Below are 19,189 nucleotides of genomic sequence, written 5' to 3'. Positions count from 1 at the left end.
ACGCCTGCTACTGCCCAACGCAGCAAGGGACCGAGCACACCAAAGCCAGCTCAAAGGAGTTCCCTAGCGAGGCAGTTCTTCAGACAATGTGATGATGACAGCAGGACACAAGTGGTTTGCACGTTGTGCATTCAGAGCCTGAAGCGAGGCATAAACCTTCTCAATCTGAGCACAACCTGCATGACCAGGCATCTAAGTGCAAATCACGAGCTGCAGTGGAGTAGACACCTCAAAAACCAAGAAAGGTCTCTGGCTCCTCCTGCTTCCTCTTCTGCTGCTGCAGTCTCTGCCTCTTCATCCACCTCTGTAGTGACAGTGGCACCTGCCAGCCCGCAAACAAAGGATCTGCCAGCTACACCCCCACCTGGGTCAGCAGCAACCATCTCCACAATGTCCCATGGAAGCGTTCAGCTTTCTATCTCCCAAAAACTGGAGCGGAAGAGGAAGTACCCCCCTACCCAGCAGCGAACCCTGGCCCTGAATGCCAGCATTTCAAAATTACTGGCCTTTGAAATGCTGTCATTCTGTCTGCTGGAGACGCAGAGTTTTAAAAGCCTTATGGTGGTGGCTGTCCCACAGTACGTCGTGCCCAGCCACCACTACTTTTCCAGGCAAGCCATCCCTTCCCTGCACAACCAAGTGGGTGACAAAATCAGGTGTACACTGCGCAACGCCATCTGTGGCAAGGTCCACCTAACTACGGATACGTGGACCAGTAAGCACGGTCAGGGACGTTATATCTCCCTAACAGCACACTGGGTTAATGCAGTGGCAGCTGAGCCTGAGGCAGATAGCAGTTTGGCGCATGTCCTTCCACCACTGAGGATTGCAGGGCGCTTCAAATTGCCTCTGTGACGGTGGCGGGTATCAGACCCCTGGCCTTCTCATCCAACTCGTGACCAAAGACCAGGCAATCTCACACCCTGCCGTCACTTCCGTAACAATGCCACTCTCAGCTGCACCCGGCACACAGATTGTCCAGCTTGCGGGACCACAATCTAGATGCCAGCAGGCTGAGAGAGATGGTCACCGGGCTAATTAAGCAATTAACCCTTTCTCTGCCACCACCACTACGTTAGGATGAGCCCAGCGGACGCTCGTAATTTTAGAAATACCAATTATGACTTTAGAATAATCATCTGTAACACACACTGTCACCTCAGCCAGGATTGTTCAGGGGATTTATTCTATACAGTAGCGCTCTTCCAAGAGGCAGGTTCTTTGGTTAGCTTGCGTTAAGAGCTTAGAGACAAAATTAACACTTTTCAAAATAAGGTTTAATTATAAAAAAGATTAAAATTGGTGCAAATAAAATATTTACAGAAAAATGGGTTACAAAGAAATAGAGACACAATTCAGCAATTTAGAAGAATAGATAAAGAATTAGAAATGGAAATACTTGCATTTAAAAGTCCTTGTATTATCAGAGGTTCAGAGCTGAACCTGTGTGATCGGTTCGTCCCTTGAGCGATGTTACTGCTTGATGTTAAAAATGAGAACTGAGAACTCCCTCAGCTTCTCTCTTTTTCTCTGACCCGCAGGGGGCGTCACCAGAGGTCCCTGACTAATAAACACTGGGGTCATGGGCGGCCCTGAAGCTTAGCAAAATGCCAAGACACCTCCCGATTAGACAGATTACTAAAATAATTCATATCTCGAATATGTAATGGTTACATTCTTGAAACTGATATTTTATTGTGCGGCATTGAATTTATTATCCACAGACACTAAACACGGGTTATCTCGGAATAACCTCTGACCCATAAGGCATCTGATGGCTAGCTTGTCTTCCCTTGGAGCGAATGTGATCATGTATGATCTTAATTTGATCGGTATTTTATTTGGCATTCAAATATATACTTTCTAGAGACATATCTTGGCTGTGTTTACAATTATGAATTTGTGTGTGAATGTATTACAGGTCTAATGACCATCTGGCTGTGGGTTATTTATTACCCAGCCTGGTCAGTCTTAATGGCTTGTTCGTTTATGGCTCTGCTCAGATTACGACATAGCTCTGGCCAGGAAGAGACATATCGGCTAGGATGTCAGTCTGCTGCTAAGATACGGGTTGTTTGAAGCCTTGCATACTAATGCAAAAGGGACCCAGGGGGGTAATTAGTTTGAAGAGAGAGAGGGGGGGGGAAATATCTCTGAGTACACCTTTGCTTGCTAGCCTGTGTTACTGGACAACATGGATCCCCGTGATGACAAAATGGTGTCCCAGCGCACGATACCATTACAGCCTCCTGTTCCTAACTCCTCCTACTCCGCTTCCTCATCCTCTACTGCCTCATCTGGTCAGCGTGACACCTACACTACCAACTTCAGCACAGCCAGGGGTAAACGACAGCAGGCAGTTTTAAAACTTGCCTGTTTGGGGAAAAACCCCACACCATGCAGGAGTTGTGGAGGAGCATGGAACAGCAGACTGATGAGTGGTTGGTGCCAGTGAGCCTCAAGCCTGGCCTGGTGGTGTGCGATAATGGGCAAAATCTCGTAGCAGCTCTGGGTCTAGCCGGTTTGATGCACATCCCTTGCCTGGTGCATGTGCTGAATTTGGTGGTACAGAGCTTCCTTAAAAATTACCCCGATATGTCAGAGCTGTTGCAGATAGTGTGGGCCGTCTGTGCGCACTTTCGGCATTCTCACCCTGCTGCTTATCGCCTGTCAGCGCTGCAGCGTAACTTCGGCCTTCCCGCTCACCGCCTCATATGTGACGTGCCCACAAGGTGGAACTCCACCTTGCACATGCTGGCCAGACTTACTGATTGACTTATTGATTGACTTATTGACTTATTTATTGATAAGCGGAATAGAACAACAGTATCCAATGGGTGTATCTCACTGTAACATATGCAGACTAGCCCGCAATTAATTTTTTTTCCCCTAAATGGGTTTTTATTGATAAGCGGAATACAACAACAGTATCCAATGGGTGTATCTTACTGTAACATATGCAGTCTAGGCCGCAATTTATTTTTTCCCGCTAAATGGGTTTTTATTGATAAGCGGAATACAACAACAGTATCCAATGGGTGTATCTCACTATAACATATGCAGACTAGCCCGCAATTAATTTTTTTTCCCCTAAATGGGTTTTTATTGATAAGCGGAATACAACAACAGTATCCAATGGGTGTATCTCACTGTAACATATGCAGACTAGCCCGCAATTACATTTTTTTCCCCTAAATGGGTTTTTATTGATAAGCGGAATACAACAACAGTATCCAATGGGTGTATATCGCTGTAACATATGCAGACTAGGCTGCAATTTAATTTCTTTCCCCTAAATGGGTTTTTATTGCAAAGCGGAATACAACAGCAGTATCCAATGGGTGTATCTCACTGTAACATATACAGACTAGGCTGCAAATTAATTTTTTTCCCTTAAATTGGTTTTTATTGCAAAGCGGAATACAACAGCAGTATCCAATGGGTGTATCTCACTGTAACGTATGAATGAAAATTTTTTATTTTACCCTTAAATTGGTGATTTTTGAAGAGCAGATTTGAACAGCAGTGTCTAAACGCTGTATGACAGTGTCACAGTAAAGTATGAATGAAAAACTGAAAAATAATTGTCCCCTTAATTGGTGCTTGTTGAATATCAGATTAGAACTGCAGTGTCTAAACGCTGTAAGTGACAGTAAAATATGAAGGAAAAAAGTTTTTTTTAAAATCCAGATTAAGCAGACACATATGCACTGAGCTTGCATTACATGGCTGTTACACGCCGCACGCCTAACAGGTTGGATACTGTTGTTGTTCTATTCCGCTATTGAATAAAAAAAAACATTTGAATGAAAAACTGAAAAATATTTTTTTCCCTAAAAACTAAAAAATAATTATTTTTCCCTTACATTGGTGCATTTTGAAGAGCAGATTAGAAAAGCAGTGTCTAAACACTGTATGTCAAAGTAAAATATGAAGGAAAAAAGTAATTTTCCCCCCTTAAAACTGAAAAAAAAAATTATTTTCCCCTTAAATTGGTGCTTTTTGAAGTGCAGATTAGAAAAGCAGTGTCTAAAACATTGTATGTCAAAGTAAAATATGAAGGAAAAAAGTGTTTTTCTTTTTTACATCCAGATTAAGCAGACACGTATGCACTGATCTTGCATTACATGGCCGCTGCACGCCGCACGCTGCCCACCTAACAGACTGATAAAAGTTTTTTTTCTCCCTCCTCCTCACTGGGCTCAGGTCCGGGCATAAAGATTGTGCACTGCACCCCAACACAATAAAATCAATGTAGATTGCTATCTGATCAAAGAAGATTCTTCCTATTCTTTCCCTGAAAGCAATCTCCAGCCTGCCCCTACAATAATCTCCTATCTCTCCCTCAGCAGCATCAGGAACCTGTCCCTAGTATAGTTAGAGCAGAGTGACGCACGACGCTATGTGACTCCAGCTTATATAGAGGCTGGGTCACATGCTGCACTGGCCAATCACAGCCTGCCATTAGTAGGCATGGCTGTGATTGCTTCTAAGGGCACACTAGTTAAACGCTTGCTGATTGTCTGCCTTGCAGCTGTTGAAACCGCACCATTAAAACCACGCCAAAACATTAAAACCGCGCCAAAACATGAAATAACATTACCGAACAACGGACTGTATCCCGAACATACAATGAAATGTTCGAGTCCGTGTCCAGGTACTGAATACCCAAAAGTCTGGTATGATCCCGAACAATACAGTCCGGGTTTGCTCAACCCTACTCAGGACCACTGATCAGAATTCAGGAAGCTTTAAACAGAGATACATTTTAGAATGCTTCAAAGTAATCCTTCAATGGGAATCAACCACTGCTTTGGAAACATTACAGCAGCCCTCACTAAAGAGATGAGAGGATTAGGCATTCACTCTGTAATTGACTCACATATATAGGGCATCATGGTCACTGACCCAAAAGCTTACCAATCCTTAGATGTGGTGGCTGCATTCCTTTTCTTTTTTAGGTTTATTTTCAATGTTTTCACACCGTGATCTGGCCAGTAATATACCTCCTACATTAGAGTGCCCCCACTCTGGATGAAGTAGCAGAGGAGAGCCTTTGGACAGCAGCACTGTCAGTCGGGGGGTAATGGAGCAGATTTAGATACACTAACAAATTAATGTCAAATTCCAGCTAACACTTTGAAAGCAGTTACAGCAAACAGTTTTTTCTTGCAGATACAGGTTTTACATAAGTAAATGAAAGCTGAATATTGTAAGCACACCTGTCAGTAGAAAATTGTTTGTCTCAATACTCTAACTGCTACATTTGCAGAAGAGCATGTTCTGCTAAAAACAACATATATATATATATACTGGCCACATCACCATCTGAAAATAATACCTAAAAAAGAAGACTAATTCAACCATCACATCTATGAACTGGTAAGCTGCAACATATTAAATGTTTGCTTTTGGGTTTAATACTGCATAAAGGGCTTTTTGAAAATTTAGCTTGGTGCAGGAACATCCTCATCAAAGGCTTCCTTGAGCCTAAAGACCTTTAAACCCGAGTCACAATGATATTCCAAGAACTCTAGCCTGAAACAACCATTAAAAGCCTGGAGTTTGACAGACTCCACGTGGCCCTGAGGCCACAATGACCAGATGGCCCAAAAATAGACATAATCAGGAGACCTAGCTATTACAAAGGAGAAGGCAATCTTTCAGGCAGCTTGAAACAACCTAATTTTCCAATGCCACTAATATGAACTCTGTTTCAATCTCAATACTATTGGAATATGAAAAAGAAAACGACTTCAGCCCTATCTATCTAATCTGATTTGAACCAAATTAAATATGCCTGGGGCTTTTTTTTTTCAAGCTGGTGTTTCAAAACTACAGCAAAACACACATTATCACCTCATCAGATTAAGCACAGGATCCTTGAGAGTCTTAATCTTCATAATCTTCATCAGACCATACTGTTCCTTGCTGATATGCACGGTCTCATCTCAAAAGTCATCCAGCTCTTCTTCCTTCCTGAAGGGCACCCCTTTCTCACACCCTCTTGATCTTACCTGAGACTCATCCTGGTTCCTACTACAAATGGTAAACCATTATTCTTCATTGTTATGTTTCAAACTCTTTAAACTGATGCAGTGAGCATCTTCAATTCTCATCGCTTTTCTCCCTTGTCAACACAATCACTAGTTCCTGACTTAGGCATCAGGCTGGGCATTAAAACTTCATACTACTGTCAATATGTATTCTGGTTCTGGAAGTAGACTTTCTTCCCCCTTCCTCAAGGATACTGACCTCAAACGCTGTTCTTTGTTGGGTTGGTAGCACACCTATAAGTTTGATTTTATATCCCATGTTACAGCTTAGATGTAAATCCAACTTCAAGCAGAACTCCACCCAAAAGGGGAAGTTCAATTTTAAGCATTCCTCCTCCCTCCTTTGCCACATTTGGCATCTCATTTTTTTGGGGGGGAGCGGTGTGTTGCGTTTAATAAAACAATATGATTTTTTTATATTAATCAGACATAACATTACATGTTCACAGACACACAAAATCAGGTTGTGTTTGATACTTGTCAAACAAATGCTGTTGGATACAATGGGAACTTAGATACCATTGTTGTATTCAGTTGACAGTTTAAACAGTCTATTGTCTCTATAGATACAGTAAACAAGTAACCTGGTCAAAAAGCCCAGAGTGCCACCTTGAGGTAGAATTTGAGAACACCTCTCTAATAGGAAATAGCTTGTCGTTAAGGTAAGCTGTTTTTTTTCTGTTGTTCTGTAGTTAAGGTAAACAAACCTTATATATAAAAGGTTGTCAGGCAAATGAGAACGAGGACTCCATGATGCAGTGAACACCAGAGACCCCTGCAACCAAGATGCTTTCACCTGATTCTCCAGCAACTGCTTAAGAACCTGAGTCCTCGTTGTCATCGGAGATCACGAACACACTGTTCCTAATAAGTTAAGTAACTTTAAGCGTATTTCTGATCTTTACAGACCATAGGCTGTTCATTTGTTAGGCATTGTTATATCTGCCATTCTTGTATTATGTTCCTAATATTGTAATAGTTTTGTATGTACAGCATGTTTTGTATAGTAAAAGCACATTTATACACTGCAAAGGTCTGAGCTTCCTTGATTATACCGCAATGTAACCTTGCTAGATAGGCGTAAGCAAAACAAGTGGGTACCTAGTTTTGACAGGTACCCCCTACCACTTCCTTTGGTGCCACTTTTTGTAGCTGCTGACTTTTAATATACACACAAATGAATGGAACTCCACTTTCACTTACTATAGTCATTAGGATTCAACCTGTGAATGCAGTACTTATTTCATCAGAACTACACCTAGCCCATTCTTCACTTTATCTACATGTTATACTGGGTTTTATTGCACACCTGATGACATAACTATGTACTCTTCATGGGCATCATTGTATGGTTGATCCTCAGAGCGGTTGATTTAATAATTATACCCATGTTTACCAAAATATCTTAATTCATGTTTTATGCTGTCTTTTGTTTGGGCCTATTGAAGTAGCACAGTGCTAGATAGCAAAAAATGATGACTATCATGATGATGAATATCATGTACAAATTAATGAATACCCAAATCTAGTCAAGAAACAATACAAATGACTTTTGATGACCCCTTTTTTATTTCACGTCATTACTGATTTGAATTTAAAAACTCCTAAGACTTTTAAAATACTCCTCACTATTGCCACACTAGACCCTATTTGACTTACATTTCCATAGCAATTCAGACTCTCTCCTGTAATCTTGAAATGCTCATTCACAAACAAACTGGTAGATTCAAAATTGGATATCCCTACCTCTTTCTTTTTTTTCTTTTCTCTTTTCTCTTTTTATTGCCTTTCATTACCTCTCTTTTTTATGTCATTTATAACTTCCCATTTTTAAAAATCTAAGCCCATAAACTAAATGAATATGTTAAGAATTTGCAAAAGGACTTAGTATAACTCAGTTTATGAACTGGAAATCAGATTTTATTATACAGCACGGATACAATACTTCTATAGCATGTTCTAAATCTGGCCATTCTGTACTGAAAATGATTTAAACAGAATTTGTACATCTTTTGTTAGTTAAAAAATTAGAGAACATTCAACTTCCAATCATAAAAAGAAGGTGAACATAAAGTCAAAAACAATATCAATAATAGTTACCTATACTTTGGATGAATTATTCCATAAATAATAGGATTATAAATTGCAGAGGCTTTAGCAATAACTGCAGGAACACTCTTAGAATATGGGGTTAACGATTTCCCATGGCTAAAATAAATGAGACAGAAAATGAATAAATTAAAAAAAAAGTAAAAAATATAAAAAAGTTCTGCCTGGTTGTTTAGGAACCCATTAAGGGGCATAGAGGAATCACTTTAACGCAGTGGTCAGCTAGTACAAGTATTGCAATATACAATATGTGCATTAGGAATCTCTGTTTTATGCAAAATGTATTTAAAATATGTAATTGTGTATAGCAATTTAGAATCTTCAGTGTTACCATGTGGTCACACCCCTTTAGCAGCTCATGTGTAATATAATCTTTCCATTTCTATTGCATACAGCAGGCCAGTTGTGCCCATCTGCTCAATAAGCAAGAAAATATTTTGAATTTGCACAGCAGAGTGGGGACTAGCCATAGAGGGATGACTTTGATGCAGTTGTTAAACATGAACATGTGTTGCAATATATGCAAACCAAGAATCCATATTTTTATGCAAATGTTTGCTAGAAATATATAAGGGTGTATAATCGCCTGCAGGGGGTTAATTTAGAACCCATTAGAGGGCACCCTGTTAGTCAAGAACTGACCTGAGTTTAAATTGTGGTTCAGATGAGCAGATATTTAGTTTGTTTATGCTATGGACTTTGCTCTACAAATCCCTCCTGTACCTAAAACTGTACTGAAAACTCTGGTTGTTAGCTGCCATACTGAGTAGAAATGTGAGGGAAACCTGCTTGGACTATTCCTGGTGTCCCTGTCTCATGCCTATAGCTGCCAATACCAGTCGGGCTAGCTCTCCTTACAACTTGGTGCTTGGATGTGGGCAGTACCCTAAAGAGACAAACACCTATTGCTGAACAAAGTCAAAGAAAGTAAAAAAAAAAAGATCATAATAACAAATGCTATCCAGCAAGAGGAAAACTGTTTACCCACCCAAATAAGGCAACAGTTAAATGTAGTCCACCAGGCCTCATTAGAGGGCCATCAGGAAGTGAACCTCTCTTTACAGAGGTAGATAAAGGTCTTTTTAGTGAGGAAAGCGGTATCACAATAGATGACTTCTACACCTCAACAACTGATAAAGAGTGCTTTATAGATATTGTTCCTCAAGGATTATATTGAAACCAACCTTAGCATCTTTGAGAAAATTGCTGAACATAAGACGCCATCCAAGGCTGGGCTGTTGTGCTAGCCCCCTTTTGAATGGGGAAACTTCAAAAGGCCTACTTTGACTGAAAACTTCAGAATGCCAAGTAGTATCTTAAAGTGGTTTTTAACCTAAATCATGAAATCTGAACAAAGTACATATATCTGCAATGTTTACTTATCTCTCTCCAAAGCTCTAAGTTTTGTTTTTCTCTGGTGCTTTGTTCCTCTGTTATCAGCATGAGTCACTTCTGAGAAGTTTTCCAAACACATGAGATAAATTTGTGTCCGAAGGAAGGGACAGGGACGGGAGGAGCTCAGAAAGGAGCTTCTTTTTTCACAACACAGTACTTCTACTGTGTGTTCCTTTCCTCCAATCAGCTCTTACACACTGTAAGTGCAATATCTCCGCCCTCTCTTCTATGCTGCTGACAGATGAAGAACATTTTTTAACACTGCTCTTTTGAAGGAGTGTAGAGAGGAGAAGACTGCAGATAAACAAGTAAAGCCTATGTAGGAGGATTTGTTTCATCTCTGTGTATCATCTGAGGCTGTTTACTTCACCGGGTATATGTGAGGGTTTACATCTATTGTAAATTCAAAGGAAAAACTCTAGCCAGGCTCAGGGTCATCTTGGCCATCTAAGCACAGTGTGTGTTCACATGGGAATATGACCCTGGGAAGTCTGAGAGTTCCAAAATGTGTGATTTATTCAACCTTACAAACATGTAAAGGAAGAAAAAACAGAATGCCACCCTATTTAAAAGCAGCCCCAGTGTCCTTTGGGTGCATGGTCTGAATGGAGCCAGGCTGAAGCTGATTTTACTCTGTGAGTGACAATGCCCCAGTGCATATAAAACATATATAATAAAACATATATTGGTGGTCAGGGAATATTTTGGGACCACAAAGTTGTTGGATTTAAATTTGGCAAATGCATGGAAAAATTTCAGGTGATAATGTTTCAGTTTATAATAATTTTTTCACAATTGCGTTTTTTTTTTTCTGTCCAGATGTTTTTTTTTTTATTCCTTTTATATTTTACATCTCAGTTTAGTTTACCCCAGTAAATATTAGGGGAGTAATACAGATCAAACATTTAAAAACATAACATGTCAGTAACCTAGATCGAATGACAAAATATATGAATTATCAAAAGCCACATTTAAAGACAAATTAACTACTTACCCAGCCCATGCAATTAGCGTAACACAAGCATAGGGCGACCAAGACAAAACATAGACAGTGATGATAACTAAAGCAATTTTTGCCATTTTCCATTCATTTTTTATAGTTGATGGCATATAGGATTGGCGTCCACATGATCCAAGTTTCTGAACATTTCTGAAGAGAAGAACATTAACAATTAATGCCACTCCCAAATTGTGAATGCTACCCGAGCTTTTACCTAGTGACACTTCTCCTGTGCTTTTAAAATGATGGTAAGTTATTGTTCATTTTTATGATACTTAGTGAAATCAAGCAGGACTTTTGATTTTCTCTTAATCATCCTAATTATAGATGAAAGCATTATATTTTCACTGTGTCCTTTTAGCCAGTAACTATATTAAAATATTTCCCATTACGTATATCTGGATTTCTAAATATAGTCTATATGCTGAGGCACTTTGTGAGAAATTAATTTCAACTATTGCTTTATACTATGTTCAATACAGAATAATTCTAATTATGATTTATAAAAAATGCCACATTTTATTATAATTAGAAGTAGTAGTAAGCAACATGTTTTATATGTGACATTTGTCATAAAATATTGACATGCATCAGAGACATTGCAATGATAGCTCCTATTTTCATCCATGTTATGGTATTTGTAATTTGATGTAAAATAAATTTACAATATCACATTTTTAAATAATTTATTTAATCTAATTAAAAAAATAATGATTTCTTTATCTTTGACCAGTGCTTTTCTGCTAATCTTGTTGACAAGTAATTATCTACTTAGAATGCATTAGTTGACATGCTACTCAGCTGGCTATGAGCATTTGTGAACTCACCAAAAATGAATTACAACTTTACCGTTGGTGTATCAAGCATGTTAGAGACATTTCAAAAGACCATTTTGGATCAATAAAGATAAATGTTATTTTCAGAGATTCATGCTCTAATCTTAAGAGAATGATGTGAAGAATCTGAGCATGGCTATTGGTCAAGTGACATGGCTACAGCCTGACAAAAAGTTGAGTCATACAGTTCTTGTCATTGCCATAAATCAGGTACAGAGACATTCCCCTGCCACGTTACAGACATTTAAAAAAAAAACTGAGTGGCTAATCCATACAAAGACTTTGGATAAAATATGCTGTTTAGACAAAATTAGTAGAAACAAACACATTAAGTGTAACTCCACTTTTGTTGAGAAAAAAAACATTCCCCTCTGGGTGATCTCTGTACATTACAAGGATTGTAACAAACTATGTTGCACATTCCTGCCTTTCGTTATTCTGAAGAAATCCCTGTTTGTTCCTCTGTGCCTCTGTGCTGAGTGGGTCTAATGGGAGTGGTTTCATAATTATCTGTCAGCTGTGGAAGCTGCAGAGATCTAATGAAGAAATCTGCTGGGCCTGCATCCCTTTAGATCTGTTCCTATTGGGAGTATCTCACCAAAAATGACATTTTTGTTGCGGGATGCCAGAAATCCGACTTGTATCTTAGGTAGACTTCTGGGAAAATTGGTGAGCCAATCACACAAGCAGGAAATTATGTGTCTGGGGTGTGGTCAGTACACATTCTAGTAGAAAGAAAATTCCCCTAAGGGTGGGATTTTTAAGGCAAAAACCAGGACTTGAGTATGTTTAGTATAGAATTTATTAGACAATTGTAATACAAATAGTATGCAAAAAAACATGTATTAAAGCCAAAACAAAGACAAAAAAACCACATGTGTATTGTAAAAACATGGCCATAGATACGTCTCTGATGCTGAAGATGTCTGAGATGTCTGGGTGGGACCAGACGCGTTTCAGTCAGTTTGCCTTTTTCAATAGTCCAACAAGAGGAACCATATCTCAGACAGATGGAGGAGTTCTCTGTGAGACGAAAAAAGAAAGGCCATGTGGGAAGTTAAAATCTTAGCGGGTTTAAGAACCCGTGTTGCCAAAAGCCGCTACTGGTATACACTAGATTGTAGTTGTCTGTATTTACAGACCGCAAAATATATGCTGAATAGTGCGGCGCCATTACTCATTGACTCTGGGCTACGAAGACCACTTGTCCAAATTTGGACTAGGTACTGGAGAAGCCGGTACAATATATACTACAGTAGGCCATTCAAGATACGTGTAACTCTACAAATATACACGCCGCCTTTTAATGCGGACCTACCTTTTGGGATCCTTGTGGGAACTATGTTTGGAGGAGCATAGCCACCATCAAATGCGGGGTCCATATACTTACCCTGTTCCCCACAAACCATGAACAACGCCTTGGGGGTTCCCCTTTAAACCCTAAAACGCACTATTCAGCATATATTTTGCGGTCTGTAAATACAGACAACTACAATCTAGTGTATACCAGTAGCGGCTTTTGGCAACACAGGTTCTTAAACCCGCTAAGATTTTAACTTCCCACATGGCCTTTCTTTTTTCGTCTCACAGAGAACTCCTCCATCTGTCTGAGATATGGTTCCTCTTGTTGGACTATTGAAAAAGGCAAACTGACCGAAACGCGTCTGGTCCCACCCAGACATCTCAGACATCTTCAGCATCAGAGACGTATCTATGGCCATGTTTTTACAATAAACATGTGTTTTTTTTTGTCTTTGTTTTGGCTTTAATACATTTTTTTTGCATACTATTTGTATTACAATTGTCTAATAAATTCTATACTAAACATACTCAACTCCTGGTTTTTGCCTTAAAAATCCCACCCTTAGGGGAATTTTCTTTCTACATATTCCAGAGGGATGTTGGCAATTCCCAGGATAAAACACTGAACCCGAATAATCTCTAGTACACATTCTAAGTACAGAACAGCTCCAGGTAGCCATGTTGCATTGCATTTTCAGAAAATTACAACAGCTGCAGATTGAAACAGAAAGGTAATTTTTAATAACATTCAATTACAATATGATTTGTGTCGCAATTGTATACGCTATATTGTTTTTTCTTTATTTGCTATTTTTTTCCCCCACAAAAGTGGAGTTACCCTTTAATTGTACTCATTTAACTAACTGGCATATTTAGCTTGCAAAAGCAATTCATAGTTGTGTTACATTTTTTTTATATAGAGTGGGGTTAGAGTACAATGTTTTATTTAGGTGGCATTTTTTGGTTTTGTGTTTTTTTCCCCTTTTTTGTGCATACTTGATTGTTAAATGTGTACTTTCTAGTACCGTATATACTCGAGTATAAGCCGAGTTTTTCAGCACATTTTTTTGTATACTTATACTCGGGTCGGCTTATACTCGAGTATATACGGTAGGTAAAATATGTTTTTCTTACAATATTTGGAGTAAACCCCACACAGGAAGTGAAAACAGTGATAAGTAGTGTACATAAGAATTACAAACAACCATTATAAAGAAGGAAGACTTATTGTAAAAGCTAGAATTTAAACTAACAGCTACAAGAGAAAAGGAAAGAAAAAGAAAAACCCAAGTAGGTAGATTATTAAGTGAAAATAATGTTTTAGTTTATGGGTTTACATGCAGTTTTATGTATGAGTTTGCTAAAGTGGGTTTCTAGGGGTATTTGTTGCTAGGACTGAGTATTGGTTGAAGGGAAAGGATTGGAAGTTAAATAGCTCATTAATTGTGATCGTAAGATGAGAGGTAGTTGGGTTAAATGGTGAACTGGTAGATTAAAGGTAATGAGAGTCTCCCTTTAAACAAATAAGGAAGGTGGGTGGGGGAGAAGAGAGAAATTAATTATTATTTATTTTTTTCACTGTATTTTTTTATTTTTTATTTCCTTTTCTTCTGAAAAACAAAAATAATGAGGCTATTAACCACTTGCCGACTGCCACAAGTACATTTACTGCGGCAGTCAGCCCCGTGCAGGCAAAGTGACGTAGTACTACGTCGCTCATTCCCGCCGGTCTGGTGCGCGCTCCCCGCCACCGCCGATGGCTTGATTGGGTTCAGAACCCATCAGTCATCAGGTCCAGGCCAATGATTTTTGGCCTGGACATGTTAATCGCGTATTCGAAAACAGGCCCGTAGAGCCCATAGTGCCCTCCCTGATGTGCTGGCATATCCCAATTGGCAACCCACTGATTCTACAGCGCCAGTACTTCCCCCATTCTCTGCCCAACCTGGAATCCACGTAGAGACAGCTGGTTTTACGCCCCTGAATTTTTTTGAGCTGTTCTTCACGGAAGATCTTTACGGATCTATCGTGGATCAATCAAATTTATATGCACAACAATTTATCACCGCCAACCCAAATTCGCCCCTTGCCAGACCATTTGGCTGGAAACCTATAACGGTTCCCGATTTTAAAATCTTTCTGGGCCTTTCCCTCCACATGGGCATAACCAAACAGGGTGAATTGCGGCTATATTGGTCCACTAGCCCAGTGGTCCTCAACTCCGGTCCTCAGGGCCCACTAACAGGCCAGATTTTAGGTATTACCTTGGGGAGATGCAGACTAGAGTACTGCAATCACTGAGCAGCAAATTATATCACCTGGGATGTATTTCAGTTATCTTGCAAACCTGGCCTGTTAGTGGGCCCTGAGGACCAGGGTTGAGGACCAGGGCACTAGCCCACTTCACCATATGCGCATGTACTATACTATATGAGCAAATTCTGCAATTTATGCATTTCAACGACAATTAAATCTGTCGTCCTCGGGGAGACCCTGAATATGATCAGCTCCACAAAATTCGGCCCCTCATAGACCACTTCAATCAGCGGTTTGCAGCCTTGTTTATGCCCGAACAGGTTGTCTGCGTTGACGAGTCCCTGATTACGTTTACTGGCCGCCTTGCTATGAAACAGTACCTCCCCAGCAAGCGTGCCAGATACGGGGTCAAGCTGAACAAGCTCTGTGACAGGGCCACAGGCTATACAGTTAGTTTCCGGGTCTATGAGGGAAAAGATAGCACTGTGGAGCCCCCCAACTGCCCAAACTACATAGGCAGCAGCGGCAAGATAGTTTGGGACTTGGTGTCACCCTTATCCGGAAAGGAGTACTATTTGTACGTGGACAACTTCTACACAAGCGTGCCACTATTTATTCACCTTCTTGAATTACAAATTGGCGCATGTGGCACCGTGCGACCTAATCGCGGGGCTTCCCCCAATGGCTTGTAAATTCCCGTCTTAGTCGGGGGAGAGAGCCTGCTTAAAAACGGACAAATTGCTTGCAGTGAAGTGGAGGGATACACGGGATGTTTTCGTTCTTTCCTCCCTTCACGCAGACACGACGATCGAAATTTCTACGGCAACTGGCGTTATGGAGAAACCCCTCTGTGTCCACGAATATAACCTTAATATGGGAGGGGTGGACCTTAACGACCAGCTTTTGGCGCCGTATTTAGTTGCCCGTAAAGCCAGACGCTGGTACAAAAAAGTGTCTGTTTTTTTTTTCCAATTGGCTATGCTGAATGCCTTTGTCCTATACAGGGCGTCAGGACGAAATAGATACTTCTGAGAATTCCAGGAAGCGATCTTCAAAGCCTATCTGTACCCAGGAGATATGCCTGCCCAACTTCCCCTTCCAGATGCAGTGAGCCGGCTGCATGAGAGACATTTTCCACATGTCCTCCCGCGTACCCCTACCCAAAGACACCCCCAAAGAAGATGTCATGTCTGTAGCAGGAACGGATGTAGGCATGACACCCGCTATTATTGTCCCAGATGTCCTTACCAACCTGGTCTCTGCATCGGGGAATGTTTTGAGCGCTACCATACACTAGTAGAATATTAGTGTAGGGTGCAGCACGGCATAGTGTAGGGCACACAAACAGAGGGTCTCGAAAGATGTTTGATGGCTATCGACATTTTGAGAGACCCAAGCTGGAAAATCGCAGTTCACAGAAAAAAAAAGTGTTACAGAAAAAATAAAAAATCCAAAAACAGTTGTCGTGTCAGTCATTTTTATTGTTCTTCTACTCTTCCTACTGTACTTTTACTGTACTTTGTTTGTTTTTCATTCTTTTGTTAACCTGTTTCTCTTGCAGGTACCCGTCAGCTGCCACACTGATTTTATATATTCTTACACAAACAGCGTTTGCGCTCAGCATATATGGATACCTCTGATGGCAGCAGCTGTGGTAGGCTGATTTCACCACTGCAGTTAAAATACCTTTAGGTATACGTGGAATATTGTTATGTATACTCACCATTAAAATCAGTGGGTGGCTGTTTGGGCGGTTAATGGTGTGTAATAATACACAATATTCCTGTAGTGATTTCTGTTAGGTTCTCTTTTTTTTCGTTCAGCCCACAGGCTGCATAAAAAAAAAAAAACCTACACTATATGCCAAACAAGGACCAGCAATGTACTGGTACGTTGCTGGACTTTGAGTGGTTATACAAGGATGATGCCTGCAGATTTAGGCATCGCCTTGGTATCGTTTTTTACAGCCAGCGGTCGGCATACATGTAAAAGCAATCCTAGCGGATAATTGGCCGCTAGACTGTTTTTACATGCAGTGGGAGGGGACGCCTTCCGTGGTTTTTCTCGGGCTCTCCTGTCCCACCGGTTAACCCGAGAGTGCAGCCGGTGGTTCAATTATCTAACCATAGAGCTGATTGGAGATGAGAATTGCTCCAATCATCTCTATGGCCTAAGATACCGGAAGCTACGAGCATTTCATGACTTCTGTTTCGTCAGAAATATACAGCGCCATTGGGAATTTGAGAAAGTATTTTATCACAACAATTTTGGTGTGGTCAGATGCGTTAAGGTCAGAGGAGAGATCTAGAGTCTAAAAGACCCCAATTTTTAAACAAAAGAGTACCTGTCACTACAGATTGCTATCATAGGGGATATTTAAATTCACTGTGTTAACAATAAAAACGATAAAAAAAAAAAATGAAAGGAAAGGTGTCAAAATAACATAAAAAAGCAAAACAAAAAAATAAAAATAAAAAATCAAGCACCCCTGTCCCCCCATGCTTGCGCGCAAAGGCGCACGAAAGGGTTGGTCTAGTGTCATATGTAAACCGCAATTGCAGCATGCATGTGAGGTATCGCCGCAAACGCCAGGTCGAGTGCAGTAATTATTGCAGTAAACCTCCTCTGTAAGTCTAAAGTGGTAACCTGTAAAGACTTTTAAATGCTTTTAAAAATGTGCGTAGTTTGTTGCCGCTGCACAGGCGTGCGCAATTTTTAAAGCATGTCATGTTTGGTATCTATGTACTCTGCATAAGATCATCTTTTAAATTTTACCAAACAATTTGGAATTATATAGTGTATTTGTGCAATACATTTTAAAAAAAATTGTTTTCGCAGAAATTGCGTTTGGAAAATCTGTCCGTAAATACCGCGTGACAAAAACATTTGCAACATCCACCATTTTGTTCTATAGGGCCTCTGCTTTAAAGAAATATATAATGTTTGGGGGTTCAAAGTAATTTTCTAGTAAAAAAAAATATTTTTTCATGTAATAAAATGTCTCAGAAAAGGCTTGGTTTTCAAGTGGTTAGAAGAGTGGGTGATGTGTGGTTAAGATTGAGCATAAAATGCCGGGACAGTTTAAACACCCCCCAAATGACCCCTTTTTGAAAATTAGACACCCAAAGCTATTTGCTGAGAGGCATATTGAGTCCATGGAGTATTTCATATTTTGCCCTAAGTTTCGGGAAGATGACAATTTGTTTTTTTTTTTGTTTTTTTGTTTTACAGAAAGTTGTCACTAAATGATATATTGTTTACGCATGCCATGGGTATATGTGAAATGACACCCCAAAATATATTTTGTTGCTTCTCCTGAGTACAGGGATACCACATGTGTGAGACTTTTTGGGAGCCTAGCTGTGTACAGGACCCCGAAAACCAATCCCCATCTTCAAGTTTTCTAATGGCGTAAATTGCTTATTTTACCTCTGCACTACCTGTCACAGTTTCAGAGGCCCTGAAATTTCAAGATAGCACAAAACCCCCTCAAATTACCCCATTTTGCAAAGTAGACACTCTGTGCTATTTGCTGAGAGGCATGGTAAGTCCATGGAATATTTCATATTTTGCCACAAGTTTCAGGAATATTATTATTTATTTTTTTTTTTGTTTTTTTACACAAAGTTGTCACTAAATGATGTATTGCTCACACATGCCATGGATATATGTGAAATGACACCCCAAAATACATTCTGCTGCTTCTCCTGAGTACAGGGATACACATGTGTGAGACTTTTTGGGAGCCTAGCTGTGTACGGACCCCGAAAACCAATCCCCATCTTCAGGTTTTCTAATGGCGTAAATTGCTTATTTTACCTCTGTACAGTCACAGTTTCAGAGGCCCTGAAATTTCAAGATAGCACAAAACACAGGGATACCCCATGTGTTAGACTTTTTGGCAGTCTAGCCATGTACAGGACCCTGAAAACCAATCCGCACCTTCTGGCTTTCTAAGGGCGTAAATTGTTGATCTCACTCCTTACTACCTATCACACTTTTGAAGGCCATGAAATGCCAAGATGGCACAAACCCCCCCCCCAAATTACCCCATTTTACAAAGTAGACACTCTATCTATCAATCTATTTGCTGAGAGTCATGGTGAGTATTTTTCAGCTCTCATTTTTTTTGGAAAATGAAGAAAAAACAGGAAAATGCATTTTTTCCCCTCTTTTTTCAATTTCCAAAACTTTGTGACAAAAAGTCAGATCTGCAAAACACTCAACATGCCTCT

At 40.1% G+C, this 19,189-nt stretch overlaps 1 protein-coding gene across 1 annotated transcript in view; it reads right to left on the bottom strand.

The window, feature by feature from the left end:
• The window catches only part of LOC309563930 (melanopsin-B-like), a 341,036-nt gene that overhangs the window by 98,780 nt on the left and 223,067 nt on the right, over positions 1-19,189 (bottom strand). Inside the window, exons 6-7 of the mRNA XM_082268561.1 lie at positions 10,555-10,710; positions 8,157-8,264 (exon numbers count right to left, since the gene is read on the bottom strand). Of these exons, the coding sequence (XP_082124687.1) occupies positions 8,157-8,264; positions 10,555-10,710 (264 nt within the window). The remainder of the gene's footprint in view (positions 1-8,156; positions 8,265-10,554; positions 10,711-19,189) is intronic.

This window comes from Pelophylax lessonae (genome assembly GCF_965119305.1).
Source record: "Pelophylax lessonae genome assembly, chromosome: 1".
In the NCBI taxonomy this organism is placed as follows: domain Eukaryota; kingdom Metazoa; phylum Chordata; class Amphibia; order Anura; family Ranidae; genus Pelophylax; species Pelophylax lessonae.
Note: the sequence above shows the minus strand (reverse complement) of the source record. Positions and strands in the feature narration are given on the sequence as shown.